At 37.0% G+C, this 20,567-nt stretch overlaps 1 protein-coding gene across 2 annotated transcripts in view; it reads right to left on the bottom strand.

Annotated features, from left to right (window-relative positions):
- LOC114054276 (ubiquitin-conjugating enzyme E2 W) overlaps nt 1–20,567 on the bottom strand; it is a 90,772-nt gene that overhangs the window by 37,900 nt on the left and 32,305 nt on the right. For both annotated transcript variants that reach the window (XM_027877468.1, XM_027877469.1), the window contains exons 2-3: nt 13,880–13,971; nt 10,594–10,696 (exon numbers count right to left, since the gene is read on the bottom strand). In XM_027877468.1, coding sequence (XP_027733269.1) covers nt 10,594–10,696; nt 13,880–13,971 — 195 coding nt within the window. The remainder of the gene's footprint in view (nt 1–10,593; nt 10,697–13,879; nt 13,972–20,567) is intronic.

The following is a 20,567-nucleotide window of genomic DNA, read 5'->3' on the forward strand; positions in this document are numbered from 1 at the left end:
CTGCAGAGGTTTGCCATTTCCTTCTCCAGTTCATTTCACACGTGAGGAAACAAACAGGGTTAAATGACGTGCCCAGGGTCACATAGCTAATAAGTATCTGAGAATGGATTTTAACTTAGGTTCTCCTAATCCCAGGCCCAGCACTCTATCCACTGCACCATCTAGCCACCCATAACCTGAGTCTAAATGCCTAATCACCGGACTCTTACTTCCTTATGAATACCCCAGATGTTTTAAGACTGAAATTCCTGTGTTCCATTCATATGCTCTTCCCCCTCCTGAGAGTTCATCAATAATTTACTGTAACCTAGTAAAGGGACTAGACTGCTAGAGAGAGTCGGGAAGACCTGACCAGACATTTTCTAGCTGTGACCCTAGGCGAGTCACTTAACATCTCCAAGTCTTTGCTTCCTCAACCATAAAATGAGGGGGCTGGACTTGACAGCCTCTAAGATTACTCACAGCTCTTAAGCTACGATTCTATGACCTATCAAGGCGCTAACGTGCTTGAGGCAGCAGAGCCTTCGGGGTCACTCATGATGGGTGAATTCTTCAAGCTGCTGACCATATGATTACCATGCTGCAAAAGCAGAACAGAAAACCAGGCAGAGTGATAGCACATGGGAGAAAGCACATGACTGAGATCCAGATCTTAATACATGGAAGTCTTACAGCAGACGGGTAGAAAAAGAAAAGGCAAGAGAGTCGATTTTAGGTATGTAAGCATTTCTGACAAGTCACAGCCTTGATTAAACCACTGAAAGGAAAAATCTGAAAGAAGGCTAATGATGACATAGAAACTGAGGATTTGTTTCATAATTACGTTAGAGGCCTGTCTTCCTTGCAAATACAAGTTTTAAGGAAAGGCATTTTACATCCTGTATGGTACGCACATTAGGAGAAACTATGATTAGAGAATACATTCTTATATTTGGTCAAAAATTAAATGAAAAGGCAGAAAGATTATAGAACACAACTGACTGAGTCCAATACGATTTTCTCATTGGTGGATTTGTCATGACCAAAAGACATTAGTACATTTTTATCAATGACTTGAAGATAGATATGGCAAGTTAATCCAATCTGCAAATGACAAAACTGGGGTGACAGCTATTATCAGATAACGGAATCAATAACCATTAGGAAAGAGAAATAACACCTTGCCTCTTAAATATTTCTATGAATATGAGCACTCCCTTCAATGATACTGATCACAATCCATTCATGACCTCTCATCCTAGGAAATACATATCTATGTCCTCCTGTACACCATCCTCAGGGACTTCAACCAATGTACGAGGGGTACTTCCTTTAGTTTTCTTGACATTGCATGGATACTGAATGGAGCACACAGGCTGTTTACTAGTTATTCTATGCTCTTGCCAAATAATTGTCCACCCTGTTGTCTGGAAATATATCTTCTTTACACTGCTTCTCTGGTGCAGTTTTGAATGAGCACAACCACTATGCATTGTTCAATTGGCTTTTGGAGAATCCTCTACTTTAATTCTTCTGAGACTGATATTCCATGATTTGTATTAGTATTAACAAGATACACTTTTGTTAGTGAGAAGGCCGGGATTATTAAAATCAACCTCTGCCTAGTTTTCCAAAGGCAATTCAGCTTGCCATTTCCTGCTCAATTTTAGTCCCAGTTTATTACCATGTGGGGAGAGAAGGGGGGAGAGGGAAGGAAAGGGAGATAGGAAGGGAGAAAAGGAGAGGGGAGAAGGGAAGGAGAAGGGGGTAGGGAAAGAAGAGGGAGGAGAAGAAAGAGGAGAGAAGGGAAGGAGAAGGGGATGGAAAGAGGAGAGAAGGGAAGGAGTAGGGGAAAGAGGGCAAAGGAGAGGAGGGAGAGAGAGAAAAGGAGAGGGAGATGGAGGGAAAGGGAGAGAGGGGGACAGAGAGAGAGAAAGCCATAACACATAACTAATAAGAATTTAGAAAGAATAAAGGCAAAAGATGTTTTTATGGAATTGCATGATAGGAAGAAAAGATGAATAAGAGCCTAAATGGTCCACTGGCATACCTTCATGACGTCAAAAGAAAGTGAGGAAGGTCTCCAGCATGTCTAATAGTTTCCCCCTTTTCTCTTCCTCTCCTCCTCCGCGCCCTCTCCTCCCCCACCCCCCCGCCCAACCTCACTGTGGTGAACTTATGGAAGGAAAATGACAAGAAGGGCAGAGATGGATAGAAATTGTGATGTGCATTCCTGGAGGGAACTACCACGTTAATAAGATTTTAAAAAGGGGCAGCTAGGTGGCACAGTGGATAGAGCACCAGCCCTGAAGTCAGGAGGACCTGAATTCAAATCCGGCCTCAGACCAAACACTTGTCACTAACTAGCTGTGTGACCCTGGGCAAGTCACTTAACCCCAATTGCCTTTAAAAAGAAAAAATCAAAGATCCATTTGAGGACTGAATCTAGTCAACAGCAGTTTTCAACCATTTTAAAATTCTTACTTAGGAGGTCCTGAAATGTTCCAGGGCTTAATGAAATTAGCATAATGTCAAATATAAATAAGAGTACCAGGAGTTTCTCACCCTTTATAGGAACTCTCTCTTGATTCATGCTTGTTCTGGACATCTTACAACACTTTTGGCAAGCACAGATTTTTCCTGATTATACCACACTTGATAGTAATAGAAGCATCCTGGTATAATGGATAGAGAACTGGTCTTGGAATCAAGAAAACAAATACTAAGTATAACAGTACTAATTATGAGAAGGCTGTATCAGACATGAACAGCAGTATAAAAATTGATTTAGTGCTATTAAGTCCACCTCAGATATATTCTGTCAGTATGACCACCAAGAAATCGCTTAACCACTCAATGTCCTAGGTAATTACCTTAAAATCTATAAAGTACAGAGAAAGTGCTAACTTGCACTGGCAGAGGATGTTTCCTAATCCAGAAGTTCCCTCTATACCAATGAAATTAAAATTTTAATCTCTATCTCTATCTCTTGATATTAATAATCAGAGGATCAAACAAACATGGTGTTATTTTAACTTTCAAGGAATTTTATATGATCTGACATATGCATGATGATATTCATTTTTATTCTTGCTTGACACTGATTTTGATTTCTGTCCTAAAAAGCAAATTGTACATAATTAATTTGAAAGTGACTTACCTTGGTAACTGTTTTCTGTTAAAATAAAATCAGCAGTATTATTTGTCATGTCATGTGCTTGTCACAAAACCAGTGCCTTCTAATTTTATATAAGTATTCATGATGTAAATGTGAGGCTTCTGTATATTCTTTGAACCTTTTCTTGACCTCTCTTGCTTCTTACTCCTGAACTGTATTTGCCACATTTTTTCTGGCCATAGTATATTTAACATATCATCCCCTATATCTACTTTTGAACTGACATCATTGAGTATCAAAATATACACTGATATAATTTGGAATGTTTTATCAAGTTTTGTAGAATTTCTCTACTTCCTCATCCACACCAACAGTAGTCACATAAGTTACAAATATTTTCATGGTATTCTTATTGAAAATTTTATCATGATCCCTGGAATACATAATGGTATTTCCTGCTGCCCTTGTACACATGATAAAACCAGCTCCTCAACCTCCTTTATTTGTCTCTCCAAGGAGAGCATATGTGTAAAGTAACTTCTGTCTCATTTCATTTCATAAGCATCTCAAGATTAATATAATTTGTATTTACCAGTACAAGTACATTCATATAAGAAGGATTTAATATTTAAATGAAGCTAACTACAACCCAATGCAATGTGACAGAATTAAATATGTAATCCCATGTTCGGGTTCCAAAAATCAGCTGTAAGAGTGCAGGATTGGGAAGGAGGTAGGGGAAGACAGAGCTAAATAATTTAAATGAAAAATTACAGTCTCAGCAGACTGAAAGTTCAACGTAAGGCAGAATGATATGGCAAACAAAAAAGTTAGAGATCTTAGGCTGCAGAAACAGAAGCAGTATCTAGAACACAGGAAGTTATAAATGACTACCTATATCAAGCCAGAACATATCTGAATACTATGATCAGTCTGGGATGTGATATTTTAGAAAGCACACTGATAAGCTAAGATTCATGCTGAGCAGCATTAGGGAACTCTGAAACCATGCCACAAGAGCATCAGTTGGAGGCACTGGGGGATGTTTAATCTAGAGAATTCTAGAGGATAGGAGGGAAGACATACTAGCTATCTTTAGGTATTTTAAGAATTGTCATGCTGAAAACAGAGATTTTAGACTGTTTCTGCCTGGCCCTGAACAAAAGATACAAAGTGCAGAAAAACAGATTTAAATTAGATGTAAAGAAAAACTTGCTAGCAAAACTATCCAAAAGTGGGATTGACTTGAGAGGTAGTGAGTTTCCCCCCATAACTAGAGATCTTAAAGAAGCAGCTTCATGGCCACCTGCCTTCCAGCGATTCCAGCTCATTAATTCAGCCTATAACACTAGAGTAATATTTAGAATATTATAGAACAGATTTAATGAGATGGTTTACTCTTCATCTAAGTTTCACAAAGAACTTTCAAAACATATGACAATGCTGTACAAGCAATTTTCAAAGTTACGTGTACGGAATTCTGTCGAGTCAAACTGCAAGGGAGATTTAGATAAAACCGTAGCCTGTCATACCCTCAAAAGTGTCATCTTCTGACAACAAATTTGTAGCCATTGTACCAAGCATCCCCAAGACAGCTTAACACAAATTTTTTAAATGGTGAAGAATACTTTATACCCTCCAAATATCAGGAGTGAGATGAAATTACAGGCAAGACATTAAAGAGGAGGTACCAATGGGCCAAAGTGATAATGATACCTAACTGAATGTTCTGAACGCTTCCAACAAGTCAAGACACTGCCAGCAACAGTGACTTCTTTATGGAGGAAGAAAAAAATTGTAAGCTAGCCACTTCGACTTTTTTTAATCCTATTTTATTTTTAACCCAAAGTTAAATTTTACTGCTCTGGATGTTACATAGCAGTCTATTTTTCACTTATGAGAAATCTAGGGGCAGCTAGATGGCTCAGTGGATAGAGCACTGGCCCTGAAGTCAGGAAGACCTGAGTTCAAATACAGCCTCAGACCAAACACTTGACACTTACTAGCTGTGTGACCTTGGGCAAGTCACTTAACCCCAATTGCCTAAAAAAAAAAAAAGAAATCTAAAAGGCAAAATCTGGCTGACATTAGGGACTATCAAGCCATCTTCATGACAAATCTTAGAGTCTCTGTTTATCTGGAGCTATGAGCTACACCGTCTAACATTTATACTTATAATGCAGTACAACAATATACCAAGTATCTATGACTGTCAGTTTGTGTGAATGGCCTTTATTGATATAGACTACACCCTATCTATATAACATAATAGAAAGGTCTTAGAGAGTTTCCAGAGGCCAAGAAAGATTAAATGACTTGTTCATGATCACGAAGTGGGTGAGCATCAAAGAGGGGTTGTCTTTTTTACCTCAGTCTAATGCTACTTTGTTTTGAAAAACAAATAACCAATGGAAAGAGCACTGGCCCTGGAGTCAGGAAGACCTAAGTTCAAATCCAGTCTCAGACCAGATATTTGACACTTACTAGCTATGGGACCCTGGGCAAGTCACTTAACCCCAATTGCCCTCACCAAAAAAAAAAGAAAGAAAAACAAAAACCAAATTGCAGAAAAACAAACAGATTGTTAGTAAGAGTTTAAGAGTCTATCTCCTTTGGAAAAGGATTTATATGTACAAAAATATTTATACCAGCTCCTTTCTGGGGGTAAAGAATTAGAAGTTGAGAGGATATTCATCAACTGGGGAATGGCTAAGCAAGTTGTGGTATGTGGTTATGATGGAATACTATTGTACTATAAGAAATGATGAGCAGGATGCTCTCAGCAAAACCTGGAAAGACCTGCATGGGCTGATGTAAAGGGAAATGTACTATGTACAAAACAACAGGGGAGCGGAGCCAAGATGGCAGAGGGAAAGCTGTGACTTGCTAGAGCTCTCCCCCAAACCCCTCCAAATACCTACAAAAAATGGCTCTAAACAAATTCTAAAGCAGCAGAACCCACAAAAAACAGAGTAAAACAAATTTCCAGCCCAAGACAACCTGGATGGCTGATCAGAAAGATATATCGCGCTGGGCTGGGAAAGGAGCGCAGTTCAGCATGGGCGCGCAGGCTGCAGCAACCCTGGAGCAGACCTCAGAGGACTGAATCACAGGCAGCTGTGGCGGTTTCCAGACTTCTCAACCCACCAACGCCAAAGACAACTTAGAAGGTCAGTGGGAAAAAGTCTGTTACTGCAGGGAGAGAAGAAGCTAGATCTCAGCCACCCCGAGGGCAGCGGCTGGCTTCTGAGCTTCCAGCCCACAGACTGAGGGGGAATCGAGTGGTTGATCAGAGGGGGATTGCAAGGATCTCTTTGCCAGGGCTGAGGCAGGAATCTCTTGCTTTACCGGTGCTTGGATCTGGGTCACAGTTCTGAGGGGCGGTCCTGGGGCAAGGAGGAGCACTGCAGTGGTGGAGCTTGTTGTGGCAGTGGAGAGGAAACACCTTGCCCCTTAATAGCACCTTAGAAGAACTGACACTTTTCAGGTCCCTAGAAGTATCTCTGAAAACAGCTGTACAAACCCCAAAGCTTGGGACAGTACATTCTTCACATTGGAAACAGACTCTTACCTTAACAAAGAATTTAAAACTCGAGTAATTGGTTGGGATCATGAGCAAGCAGTGCAAAAAGAGTCAGACTATATTATCTTACTTTGGTGACAAAGAAGATCAAAACATACAACCAGAAGAGGAAAACAAAGTCAAAGCTCCTACATCCAAAATTTCCAAGAAAAATATGAATCGGTCCCAGGCCTTGGAAAAGCTCAAAAGGGATTTTGAGAAGCAAGTAAGAGAAGCAGAGGAAAAACTGGGAAGAGAAATGAGAATGATGCAAGAAAATCATGAAAAGCAAGTTAACAGCTTGCTAAAGGAGACCCAAAAAAATACTGAAGAAAATAACACCTTAAAAATAGCCTAACCCAAATGGCAAAAGAGGTACAAAAAGCCACTGAAGAAAAGAATGCCCTAAAAAGCAAAATTGGACAAATGGAAAAGGAAGTCCAAAAGATTACTGAAGAAAATACTTCCTCAAAAATTAGAATAGAGCAACTGGAAGCTAGTGACTTTATGAGAAATCAAGACACTGTAAAACAAATCCAAAAGAATGAAAAATTAGAAAACAATGTGAAATATCTCACTGGAAAAACAACTGACCTGGAAAATAGATCCAGGAGAGAGAATTTAAAAATTATTGGACTATCTGAAAGCCATGATCAAAAAAAGAGCCTAGACATCATCTTTCAAGAAATTATCCAGGAAAACTGCCCTGATATTTTAGAACCAGAGGGCAAAATAGAAATGGAAAGAATCTACCGATCTCCTCCTGAAAGAGATCCCCAAAGTTAAACTCCTAGGAATATTGTAGCCAAATTCCAGAGTTCCCAGGTCAAGGAGAAAATATTACAAGCAGCCAGAAAGAAACAATTCAAGTATTGTGGAAACACAATCAGGATAACACAAGATTTAGCAGCTTCTACATTAAGGGACTGCAGGGCAAGGAATATAATATTCCGGAGGGCAAAGGAGATAGGGTTACAACCAAGAATCACCTACCCAGCAAAACTGAGTATAATTCTTCAGGGGAAAAAATGGTCATTCAGTGAAATAGAGGACTTTCAAGCATTCTTGATGAAAAGAACAGAGCTGAATAGAAAATCTGACTTTCCAATACAAAATAACAGCAATATTGTAAGATGATCAGCTGTGAATGACTTGGCTACTCTCAGCAATACAATGATCCAAGACAACTTATGATTTATGAAGGACTTATGAAAAATGTTATCCATCCCCAGAGAAAGAACTGATGATGTCTGAATATAGGTTGAAGCATACTTTTTTTTTTTTACTTTATTTTTGAGGGTTTTTTTTCCTTGTCTATGGTTTCTTTCACAACATGACTATTTTGGATATGTTTTGCATTACTACACATGTATAACCTATAATGAATTGCTTGCCTTCTCAGTGAGGTAGAGACAGAGGAAAGGAGAGAATCTGGAACTCATAAAAACAAATATTAAAAATTATTTTTATATGTAACTGGGGGAAAATAAATAAATAAATAGATGCTTAAAAAAAAAAGAGAGAGACTATTTCCTTTGACTAGAATGCAGGAGCTTTAATGTATAGACCTATAGCATTTATTTTGGCTGCCCATAGGCTCTTTTTTTGCCCCACATTTTGTATTCTTTGCTATTTGTAGATGAAACCTTAATGGTCACTAGACCTTTGGAATATAAACACTACGTTCAATAACTGAGTCTTGATCAGTTTAAGTCACTAAATTATAATTGGTGAAAAGGTATATATAAAAGTATACATATATGAAATGTTATGTGTCCCTGATCTTGTAAGGCACAAAAGCCTACACAATGATATCACAGTACTTTAATCATCATCAACAGCAGAAGCAAAAACCTCAATCTTCATCAAAGGACAGTTCTAGTCAGTCAAAAGCAAGATTACCTCTCACTAAAAAATCTAACATTTCAAAGGAATCTATCTCACAGGCTCAGGCCAGAGTTTCATTTCTTTTAATCCTAGACTCCATAAAAAAAATTGTGTCTAAAATAACTAAAAGGTATAGAAAGCAACAATGGGTGTGGGGACTTAGATACAAAGGAGAGGTAAAAGAGAATGATTTTAGTAGATCCTATAAACTAAAATGGTGACAAGCTGTTTTGTGACTACAGATGAGGAACAAAGCCATTTTTTTATTAATTTATTTTGATTTATCAACAATCACTTTCATAAGCTTTTGAGTTTTAAATTTTTCTCCCCCTCTCCTTCCACCTCCCACCCAAGATGGCACGCAATCTGATATAGGCTACACATACACATTCCTATTAAACATATTTTCACATTAGTGATGTTGTAAGGAAGAATTAGAACCAATAGGAGGAATCACAAGAAAGAGGAAATAAAACAAAACAGAATAGAAAAAAATAGCAAATAGTATGCTTCAATCTGCATTCAAACTCCATTGTTCTTTCTTTGGATGTGGATAGCATTTTCCATCACGAGACTTTTGGAGACGTCTTAGATCCTCGTATTGCTGAGAAGGGTTAAGTCTATCAATACTAGTCATCGTACAACGTGGCTGTTACTGTGCACAACGTTCTCTTGATTCTGCTCACTTCACTCAGCATCAGACCATACAAGACTTTCCAGGTTTTTCTGAAGTCTGCCTGCTCTTCATTTCTTATAGCACAATAGTATTCCATTACATTCACATACCACAACTTGCTCAGTCATTCCCCAGCTGACAAGCATCCTCTCAAATTACAATTCTCTGCTACCACAAAAAGAGTTGCTATGAATATTTTTGTACATGTGGGTCCTTTTCTCATTTGTATAATCTCTTTGGGATATAGCCCTAGAAGTGCTATTGCTAGGTCAAAGGGTATGCACATTCTTAAAGCCCTTTGGCATAGTTCCCAATTACTCTCCAAAATGGTTGAATCATTTCACCACCCCACCAACAATGCATTAGTGTTCCAATTTTCGCACATCTTCTCCAACATTTATCATTTTCTTGTTCTGTCATGTTGGCTAATCTGATAGGTGTGATATGGTACCTCAGAGTTGTTTTGATTTGCATTTCTCTAATCAATAGTGATTTGGAGCATTTTTTCATATGACTATAGATAGTTTTAATTTCTTCACCTGAAAACTTCCTGTTCATATCCTTTGACCATTTATCAACTGAGGAATGACTTGTATTCTTATAAATTTGACTTAATTCTCTACAAATTTTAGAAATGAGGCCCTTATCAGAGACACTGGTTGTAAAAATTCTTTCTCAATTTTCTACTTTCCTTCTAATCTTGGTTGCATTGGCTTTGTTTGTGCAAAAACTTTTCAATTTAATGTAATCAAAGTTATCCATTTTGCATTTTGTAATGTTCTCTATCTCCTGTTTGGTCATGAATTCTTCTGTTCTCCATAAATCTGGTAGGTAAACTATTCTTTGCTCTCCCAGTTTGCTTATAGTATCAGCTTTTATATCTAAATCATGAACCCATTTTGACTTTATTTTGGTATATGGTATAAGATTTTGGTTTATGCCTAGTTTCTGCCATACTCTTTTCCAGTTTTCCCAGCAGTTTTTGTCAAATAGTGAGTTCATATCCCAGAAGCTGGGGTCCTTGGGTAAGCCATTCTCTTGACAGAAGATCATACGTTTAGAGTTGGAGGGGAACTCAGAGGCCAAGTCCATAGACTTTACAGATAAGGAAAATGAAGCACAAACAGACCAAGTAAGTTGCCCAGAGTCATATAGCTAGTAAATGTCTGATGCAAGATTAGAATGAAGGTCTTCCTGACTCCAAGTCCAGTTCCCTATCCATTATGCCATACTGCCAAAGTCAGAACTAAAATTATCATTATTCAGCCTTTTGGCTAAGATCAAATAGGAAAAATATACATAAAAACTAAATTAAAACTAAGTAAAATTTGAATATAATCTAAAAATATAAATAATAAAAAAAGTGATTACCTGAGGAGAGTCAAAAGGATATCGACTACTAAATTTAAATAGAAGTTGAAATTTCTCCCCTTCATATAAAGTACCTGGTGCGCCCTCCATATCTACAATCCACCTGGAATATAAAAAAAAAAATTAAAATTTTGTTAATCATTTTTTTTCCCTTCAGAGAAAATAAGTATCACCACACTACTCAAAAAACAAGGTAGTCAGTTGTCTTTTTACTCTTAGGCAGCTAAGTGACTCAATGCATAGAGCAGAGGGCTCAAGAGTCAGGAAATTCAAATCCAATCTCAGACACTTACTAGCTGTGTGACCCTGGGCAAGTCGCATCACTTCTTTGTGCCTTTGTTTCCTCATTTGTAAAATGGGAATATAATAGTGCCTCACAGAGTAGCTGTGATCAAATAACAATATGCCTAAAGCATTTTGAAAATGTTGAATAAATGCAAGCTAGTGTTGAAGTCATAGAAGAAGAAAGCTACAGTTTGGGCAACAAGGCAAGACTAATCAGAAGAGCAGTGACACATTATTTTGCGTATTAAGGTTTGCAAAACACTTTACATAAATGATCTCACTGGACCTCACAATAGGCAGGCACTACAGATATTATCCTCATTTTACAGGAAGGAAGCTGAGGCTCAGAAAGGTAAAGTGACTTATCCAAGGTCACAGTATTTGAAGTAGAATTTGAACCCACATCTTCCTGGCTTCATGTTCAGCTTTGTCCATTATCGCTGCCAGATGTATTGTTCTCCTACGTATATTCCCTCACAACCACATGAAGAATCAACCACTACTTCATATTTTCACCCAACTATAAAGATGACCATACAGACGGACACTAGATCATTCATCAGGTTGGTTTCTGCTAGCACCTCTGCCCTGCCTCTCCAACCCCTCTCTCCTGTTCTCTCTCTCTGACTACCTCAATGTAAATCTGGATTAGCCCAGCAGGACAGGCCTAGACATTTTTCATCTGGAAGGCAATTAAATTCATTAACATTTACATAGAATTTTAAAGTTTACAGAGCCCATTTCATACTTTGTTGCATTTGATTTTTACAACTCTGAGGCAGATAAAGGTATAATTATCTCTATTTTAGAGATGGACAAACTGTACTATAATAAATATAGGAATCATGAAAGAAATAAGGTCACCTTCACACAAGTTATAAAAGTACACATGGATTAGAAGAACAGTAATAAGCAAAACTGAAAATAAAGGTCTAAGAGATAGGTTCTAGTTCCAAATCTACCACAAACTAAAAGCAAAACCTTGGAGACATTAAAATGTAAACTTTTTAGAAGTCAGGACTATTTTGGCTTTGTCTCTGCATCCCCAAACCTAACACAGTGCCTTGCACACAGTAGGTATTTAATGTCTGAATTGAATTGGGCACATTACTATTCTGTGCCCCAATGTTTTCACTTTCCTTGTTTATAAGGAAAGCACTTTATAACCTGTAGAGTCTAAATAAACTGTATTATCATCCATAAAGTCAGGAGACTACATGAAATGTTCTTTCTAGCACTATGATTTTAGGTCTGGGGAGAAATGGCAAAGAAACCATACACCGACCCACCCACCAAAGAGCAACAGTGCTCCCTTCAGGGGACAACAAAGGTGTTCTCTTTCTAAAAACAAACAACTAAGGCACTGTGGCACTTAGGATCAGAATATTCTTCGTCTGAGAGTACAGCGGTCACCCAAAAGGAGTTAACTACAAAGGATCTAGCAATTATACTACATACTTGCCTGTTTAAAATAGTGACTTCTTTGCAAAAGAATTGTATAAAGAAAAAGCACTGAACTAGAAGCTAGGAAACCTATGTTCTATTCTTGGCTTCCTAATTCACTAGCTATATAACCTCAAGCAAGCTATAACCTCTCTATGGCTTAAGTTTTCTCATCTGTAAAATGCAGAGATTAGACTAGATAAGTATTTTCTCTAAACTCCCTTCTAGTTCTATGACCTCTATGTCAGAAACACTTTAGTGACCCTGTGGTTAAAAAACAATTACTCTGGCTCCTATAGGAGCCAAGCCTTGAAAAGTCCATACTCTACCCCAGTTTCATAAATCACACCATTTGCTTTAGCGAAGTATTAACCTATAGTTTCTTGCAAGTCAAGGATACAATGTCCTTACATACACAGTTCTTTAACCTTGAATGCTTCCCACTTGAAAGTGTGCTGCTGTGAGAGGACACATAGTACAAATTGTAGTTACTCAACGATACTAAAGTCAAGTCTTAAGATCTTAAAAAAAGACAACATGTGAACTAAGCAGTGACCAGGAAAAAGTAAAAATTGGATAGTAGTCCTCACTCTTCTAACTTGCCAGCAATCTAACCTAGGGGAAGAACCTCTTTAGAGGATTCCTTAACTGTAAAAAGACAGCAGATGTACTCAAAGATACCATCTAACTTTAAAATTCTAATATCCTATAATTAAAACCTCAACACATTATTTGAGCTGGCCATCTGCCTTCAGGTTATTAGCCCAATGTTAAAGCTGAAACAACTAAAGGTCCCAGAGATAAGATAATGTGACTTTCTCAAAGTCATAATTATTAAGTGGCAGAAAGAGTATTAGAATTTATGTCTTCTGCCTCTACTGAAGTACTGTGCCACACCACTGATATCTAAGTGCACAGTGCTTTATACAAGTTAAGAACCATAAGATGGCTGTGGGGCACACACATATTTCTGTTATATTTTATAATTTTTATCTGTGCTCAAAATATACACTTAAATTGTCTTCCTTCTCTTAATTTCCATTATTTGTGGAGTTTGTGGAGTTATATACCAAGATCAACTTTGACCAATTGTCTGCTCTATTCTCTTCATTATTATCTATAAGTAGAATCCCATTTTAACAAATTTCTGGTTCTTATAGAAACAAGCCAACTTATGTCTTGCCAAGATGGTTCATGTTCACAGAATTTTGCTGATCAAGTATAATTAATTCAATTAAGTAAAACTCTCTTATGAAATGCTGATAAACAATTCCATTTGTTCTTATGATTTTGTTTTGTTTAAATATTTTCTAACTTGTCTTAATGTTACTGAGATATGTGAACAGGTGACTTTTTTTTATGCATGACAAAAACTTTAAAGATAATTTTATTTGATAAAGATTAACTAAACTAACCTATCTAATGCAAGATGTAGATCACTTAATGTCAACACCTGAAGAACATATTAAAGCGTTTCTATTAGAAAAATATCCTTGCAATTAACTTGGCTACTAAAAATAACCTATCAAATAAAGGTTTCAAAAAATAAAGTACTTACTGTGTAATTGAATTCTGAACACTCTTTTCATTCAAAGTCATTCCTGGAGGAGGGTCATTTTGCAAAGCCAATAATTCTTTTTGCAGTCGTTTCTAGAAAACATCAATAGCATTTCAAGTTTTGCATAATCTTCTGTTATATTACGTAAGAAATTATAAGTCTCCTAATGAAAAGGATCAGAACTGAATACTGAAATCCCTTATTTGAATGCCTCTCATAATTCATACTTTTCCCTCAACTACATCCCTTGAATCTATATTGCCACATGCAATTGCTATAAATTATACTGCTTATGTATTTCTACAACTTACAAGGCATTTCCAAACATCTGCATTCATTATAAGTTCTATAACTATGCCCTTAATACTTTGAAAATAGCCCATAATTTCCCAAACATGCATAGCTGCTATTCTACAACAATCTCATAGACTGATATACCTACAGAAGATAGATAAGAGCTGCTTTATTGTTTTCCACCAAAATGCTTACTATATGGAACCTTTAGGGAACAAATAATTTCAGATAACTTAAGTTTTACAAAAAGCTAAAGGTTTAGGCCTTGAAGTACCAAAACTTTCTATTTGGGGTGAAAGTCAAAATGCTTCATAATTTTCCTGTTTCCAGATTATTTTCAAATAAAGCCATTTCCTCTTCTTCCTTTACACTATTTCACTTGGTGATCTCATCAGCTCCCACAGAACCAATTATTATCACTATGCTGATGAATCTCAAATCTATTTATCAAACCCTAACCTCTCTACTGACCTTCAGTCTCACATCTTCAATCACCTATCCCAAAGAGAATATCCTATAGATATCTTAAACTCAACATATCCAAAACTGAACTCGTATCTTTCCCCCCCCCAACTTTCCCCTCCTCCTAACTTCCCTATTACTGTTGAGGGCACTACCATCCTCCCAGTCACCCAGGCTCACAACCTAGATGTCACCCTTGGCTTCTCACTCTCTCTCACATAACCAATCTGTTGCCAAGACCTGTCAATTTTTACGTTTGTAACATCTTTGCTGCATCTTTCCTAACACTGCCACCACCTTGATGCAGATCCTCATCACTGGATTATTTCAATAGCCTATTGGTTGGTCTGCCTACCCTAAGCTTCTCCTTACTCTATCAACGTGACGTTCCTAAAGAGCAAGTGTGACCATATTACCCCTGTACTCAAACTCCAGTGGCTGGATCACTGTCAATTCCCAGATCAAATATAACATCCTCTGGCATTTAAAGTCATTCATAATCTGCTCCATCTTTCCAGTTTTCTCACATCTTGTAAACCACCCACCATCCCCACACATATATTCTGAGATCCAGTGATATTGTCCCCCCTCCTATTTCTCACACATGACACCATCTCTAAGTTCCAGGCATTTTCAGCAAGCAGCTCCCATGCCTGGAATGCTGTCTCCCCCTGCCTTCTGGCTTCTTTCTGTCAAGTCTCAGCTAAAATCCCACCTTCTAAAGAAAGTCCTACCCAACCCCCTTTCTATGACCTTTCCCCTGTTGATTATTTCCAATTTATCCCATATATGGCTCATTTGTACAGTTGTCTACACGTCTCTTCCATTAGGCTATAAGCTACTTGAGAGCAGGAACTATCTTTTACTTTTCTCTGTACCCCAGTGCTTAGCACAGTGTCTGGCATATACCAAGTACTTAAATGTTTACTGACTGACTTAGTATTTCCCAGTATCTTTCCTACTGATCCTTCAAGACATTGCTGAGCTCCATAAAACTGATTGATCCTATATTAAACGGCCTCTGATTGTTATGATTAAGAGTTCAGTATCCCTCAGACCAAATAGTTGACACTTACTAGCAAGTCACTTAACCCAAACTGCCTAAAAAGTTAAAAAAAAAAAGAGTTCAATATCTCTTTTAAAAACAGTTTTCCTATCTTCTCACTTATTGTTAGGTGTCACTTTCTATCAACTGTCAGTGTATCTGCCAGTATCAGCCTCTCTCTCCTCACCTGCATAAGTCATTGATTCTAATCTGCTGGCTAAAGAAAGCAGATAGTCAGGTTAATTATAACTTGTCATAACAACTCCCTTCCTTCTTTGCAAAAGTGGAGAACTATGGGCATGAAATACTATATATAACATCAGACTTAGTTAATCTATTGGTTAGTTTTGTTTAACTTAAATTTTTTCTTTTTCATTTCTGTTAGAAGGGATGACACTCTAGGGGAGGGATATATTGGGAAAAGTAGGTGATATAAAACCAAAAACATCAATAATTTTTAAACTTCATAAAATTAACCATAGATGACTTCTGAATAAAAAGCTTCTATGGGGCTCTGTTATATAAGCAAAGCTTATAAAATTTAGTATATGGATTTTTTGACAAGGCTAATGCCCTGAGACCTCTTCTGTTTACCCCTCATTCTTGGATGGATAGGTGAATTATCAAAACAACTCATTTGCTCAGAACTCAGCTCATAAAGGAAAAGGAATGACTGAATCATTCCTCTGAAATGACTATAATGATTGCCAGGATGAACGAAGTTGTTGTATACTTGCAACTATTAAACAATATGGCAACAATTTCCTTCAATTTTACTTTCTCCCTACTTACAACATTTCTTTCTCTAATTCCATGCTCTGATCTAAGTTCAGACCTAAGGCACCTTAGAGGTTTATCCAAATACTGGGAAGGACCACGTCTAGCAAAATATTTAATTTGTTGAATACTATTACTCCCCCAAATCAGTTTTAACCCGTCATATGCTAGCAAGAAATTACAATTCCTCCCAGTCATGTCCCGCTATCCTGGGGGACCACCACTACCACCACCTTCTCCCCCAACACCCTTCCCCACCCCGGTAAACTCACTTCTCTATCAAATTTTGGGCTGTCTCTATGACAACAGAAAATCCATTTCACTAATATCTTTACCATTAAAACTGAACAATACAGGAGAAATACCAAGAGCACAACAGGAATTAAGGGGAAAAAATCAGCAATATGAGAAACATTGATCTAAAACTTGCCTACTTTCCCTTCTCATCATATCCTTCTTTTCCCTGGAACTACAGGGGAAGAGAATACAAAGATTATAACCAATGATCTCTTATACTTTATACTTTTCCATTATTATCCTCAGAACCTAACTGAACCTGCCTTACATATGCATCTAGTTTCTGTTAAGAGTTCATCACTGACCCAAAAGAATAGTAAAATATGTAAAAACAAATTAATGTTTTATAGACCCAGAGGGAAAAGAATTTTCAGCACAGTACAAAAATTTAAAGCATTCCTTTCTTTAATTTTGTAATTCTTTACTGTGGAAAAGCTCAGAATATCACCACTGTTTTAGATAACAGAATTGATAGCTGAGCAAAGAAATGTAATTTGGATTATAAAATTCTTGCTTTAATAAAAATTCCTTAAACAGTGGAAAAAAAAAAAGAGGAGTTCATCATTGACTCACTTTATCCTCTGTGCCACTTAACTGCCCTGATTCCCACTTACTATTGGTTAATACCGGTAAGATTGTCGAACAAAAGAAAACTTAAAAAGAAGCAAAGAAAAGATTGGACAGCTCTCAACCCAATGCACAGTATTTATTATATTGGCTTCTTGAAATGGAAATTTATTGCTGTATATTTTGAATCCTCTCTCACATTCTGCTGTACATATGGCTATGCTTTTTTTTCTTATATTATTTTAGTTTTAGTATATTAAGTTTGTTTCTTTTTTCTTTTCTTATTTTGTATGTAAGTTTAAAATAAAAAAATTTACAAATAAAAAATATTGATAAGATTGTTTATTTCTATTCATAAAGTTATGTTAAAACTGAAAGTGCCTTCAGAAGTTTGTTAGGAGTAGAAGTTTCAAAATGCACCTGATTTTTGGCCTTCTTTTACTTGAAATCTTTTAGCTAAATAATGTTCTTACAGCACAGTAACTACGTCCCTCCCCTACTCAAGTAACTCCGGTGGCTCCCTATTGCCTTAAAGATTCCATACAAACTCCTCTGTTTGTCCTTTATAATCCTTAATAATCTGACCAAAACCCACCTTTCCAGCTTTATCACATATTCCTCTGTTTCATTCATTCTTTGACTTGGCTAAACTGGCCCTCCTATTGTGTCTCACACATGACCTCTATATCCTGTCTACATGTCTTTGCATTGTCTATTTTCCATATGTAGAATGCTCTCCCTTTTCACTTCTGCCTCTTAACATCTCTTGTTTCCTTTAAAACTCTGTTCAAATGCCACCTTTTATGTGAAACTTTTCCTAATTTCCACCAGCTAAGAATTTTTCTTAACTATTTTTCTAGGAATCTGAAATGTACAGTATATAGTTCCCTAAGATAAACAATACAATAAACATAATTGAACCTTTTCTTATAGATTCAAGAACAAAACTGATTATATTGTGTTATAATACAGACATCCTCAGAAATATGCAGAGAATGTAGGTGAAACCAAGATATTTACCGTAAAGGAAAGTAATTTTTAATTTTTTAGAATTCTGAATCTGAACATCAAACATGAACATTTCAATATACAAAGTAAAACAGAAAACAAGTTTGTTCTACTGGCTTTCATTCTGTTTTCTGTGCATTTTTTTTAAAAAAGCTTCAATACCTCTCCCCATTTACTTTTTTTTTTTTAAATCTGGTAACCCTATGACTAATCCACATCTCACCCTCCCTAAATTCTCTCTCAATTTCAAGAAAAACAAAATCCTTGTATCAAATATACACAGTCAAGCAAAATAAAGCCTTAGATTGGTCATTCCAAAATGTGTCTCTTCTACCTTGAGTTCTATCACCCCTTAGCAAGCAAATTATAGCAGCTGACATTTGTACAGCATTTTAAGTTTTGCAAAGCGCTCTACATGGATTCTTATTTGATCCTCACAGCAACCCTGTGAGGTAAGCATTAATTATAATGGGAATTATTCCTATTTTATGGATGAGGCAGAGAGATTAAGTGACTTGTCCATAATCACACAAAGGCAGAAGCCCAGCATTCTTATGACTGTATCATGCTATTCCTCAAAAAAAAATAACTGTACTCTAATATACATTTCTAGTTGAACTTCTTTTCTTTCCTCCCCAGGGGCTAGCAGCCCTCTGCCATCAGTAACTTTGCTTCTTACCATGTTGTTTATCACATGTTAAATGCTCCTCCTTTCTTCTCCTTTTACTTTTAAAAAGTAAGAAAGCAAAACTGAAGCCCTAATTCAGAATGAATGGGAATGCTATCCAGCTTGTGTAACCAATTTCCTTCTCTCTAACTCATGCAAAGGATTATTAATAGCAGCAGTTAGACTAATCAGAAGCACAAACCTAAAGAGAAATTTCTCTCTGGCTAAATTTGGCATGTGATTTAGTAGTCTTGAGAGCTGAGCAGAATAATTGAGTGGTCTGATTCAAATGGAAGAAATTTCAGAAGGTCCTTACCTTCCAGATCCCGCTAGGCTATAAACAAAGATGGCAATAAAGGAATTATTTAGGCAGAGGAGTTTAAGTCACAAAGTTGAAAGTAAGGTTTAAAGCAGGTAAGCAAGCAGTAATAATAGTAGTAACAACACCTAAAAGGGTGGCAGGAAAATTTGCACACATCTTTCTTTCTGTGTCTGTCTGTCTGTTTCATACACATACATACATACACACACACACACACACACACCTGCTTATCTATCATAAACCTTGCTTTCAAATTTGTGACTTCAGCCCCTCTGCCTATGTTATACAGAAACAAGCATGCACATATTGGTGGCACTGTGGTAACTGCTGGGGAATATAACAAAGATTAATCAGAGACGGTTTCAGCCTCAGGGAACTTAAAATGAACATAACCTTGAGAAAGTTGTAATTTCTGGGTCAGTTTCTTCATCTCTAAACTAAAATAACAGTAGATGTAAAAACATTTTTAAAAGCATAAAACTTTAAGCAGCAGTATCAATCAACGAACATTCACTAAGCGTCTACTATGCTCAGGAATTGTGGTAGGTACTGGGGGAAGGGGTGGAGGGGGAAACAGAGGTGGGGAGAGAGAGACAGACAGACAGCCAGACAGACAGACAAGAGAGACAGAAAGAAAGAAGAATGAAAAGAAAGAATCCTCGGGGCAGCTAGGTGGCATAATGGATAGAGCTCTGGACTTGGAGTCAGGAGGACCCAAGGTCAAATCTGGCCTCAGACATGACACTTATTAGCTGTGTGATCCTGGGCAAGTGGGCAAGTCACTTAACCTTGATCACCTCATCCAAAAAAAAAAAAAAGAATCCTCAAGGAGATCACAGGGGTGCTTACACAGGAAAAGAAAAATTACTGAAACTTAAAAAAAAAAAAAAACAGGTGAACTGCTCTGATAATCCTATCACATCTAAAAAGAATAGAAACTTTAAGAGGTGTCCGAAAATGAAGTAAAATTTAAGTCTAGAGCTATTTCAATTTGTCACTATAGAACAAGTAAATAATATTCAACTTTGGCTTTCTCTCTGGTGATTTTGTAATTACCTAAGCAAAACTAGAATTTGCAACTAAAAAGAATATAAATTCCATAGTAGTTCCTCCTTTCTGAGTTTGAACTATCACATGCTTTAACATACCACTGGACCTATAATATCAGTCTAACTTTCCAATTTCTTTTTTTAATTTTTTTCTATCAAAAATCAACCTTCTCTCTTTCCTAGCCCTCTCCCACAAATGA

Source organism: Vombatus ursinus, unplaced genomic scaffold (genome assembly GCF_900497805.2).
Source record: "Vombatus ursinus unplaced genomic scaffold, bare-nosed wombat genome assembly UNPS02014812.1, whole genome shotgun sequence".
Taxonomy (NCBI): Eukaryota; Metazoa; Chordata; class Mammalia; order Diprotodontia; family Vombatidae; genus Vombatus; species Vombatus ursinus.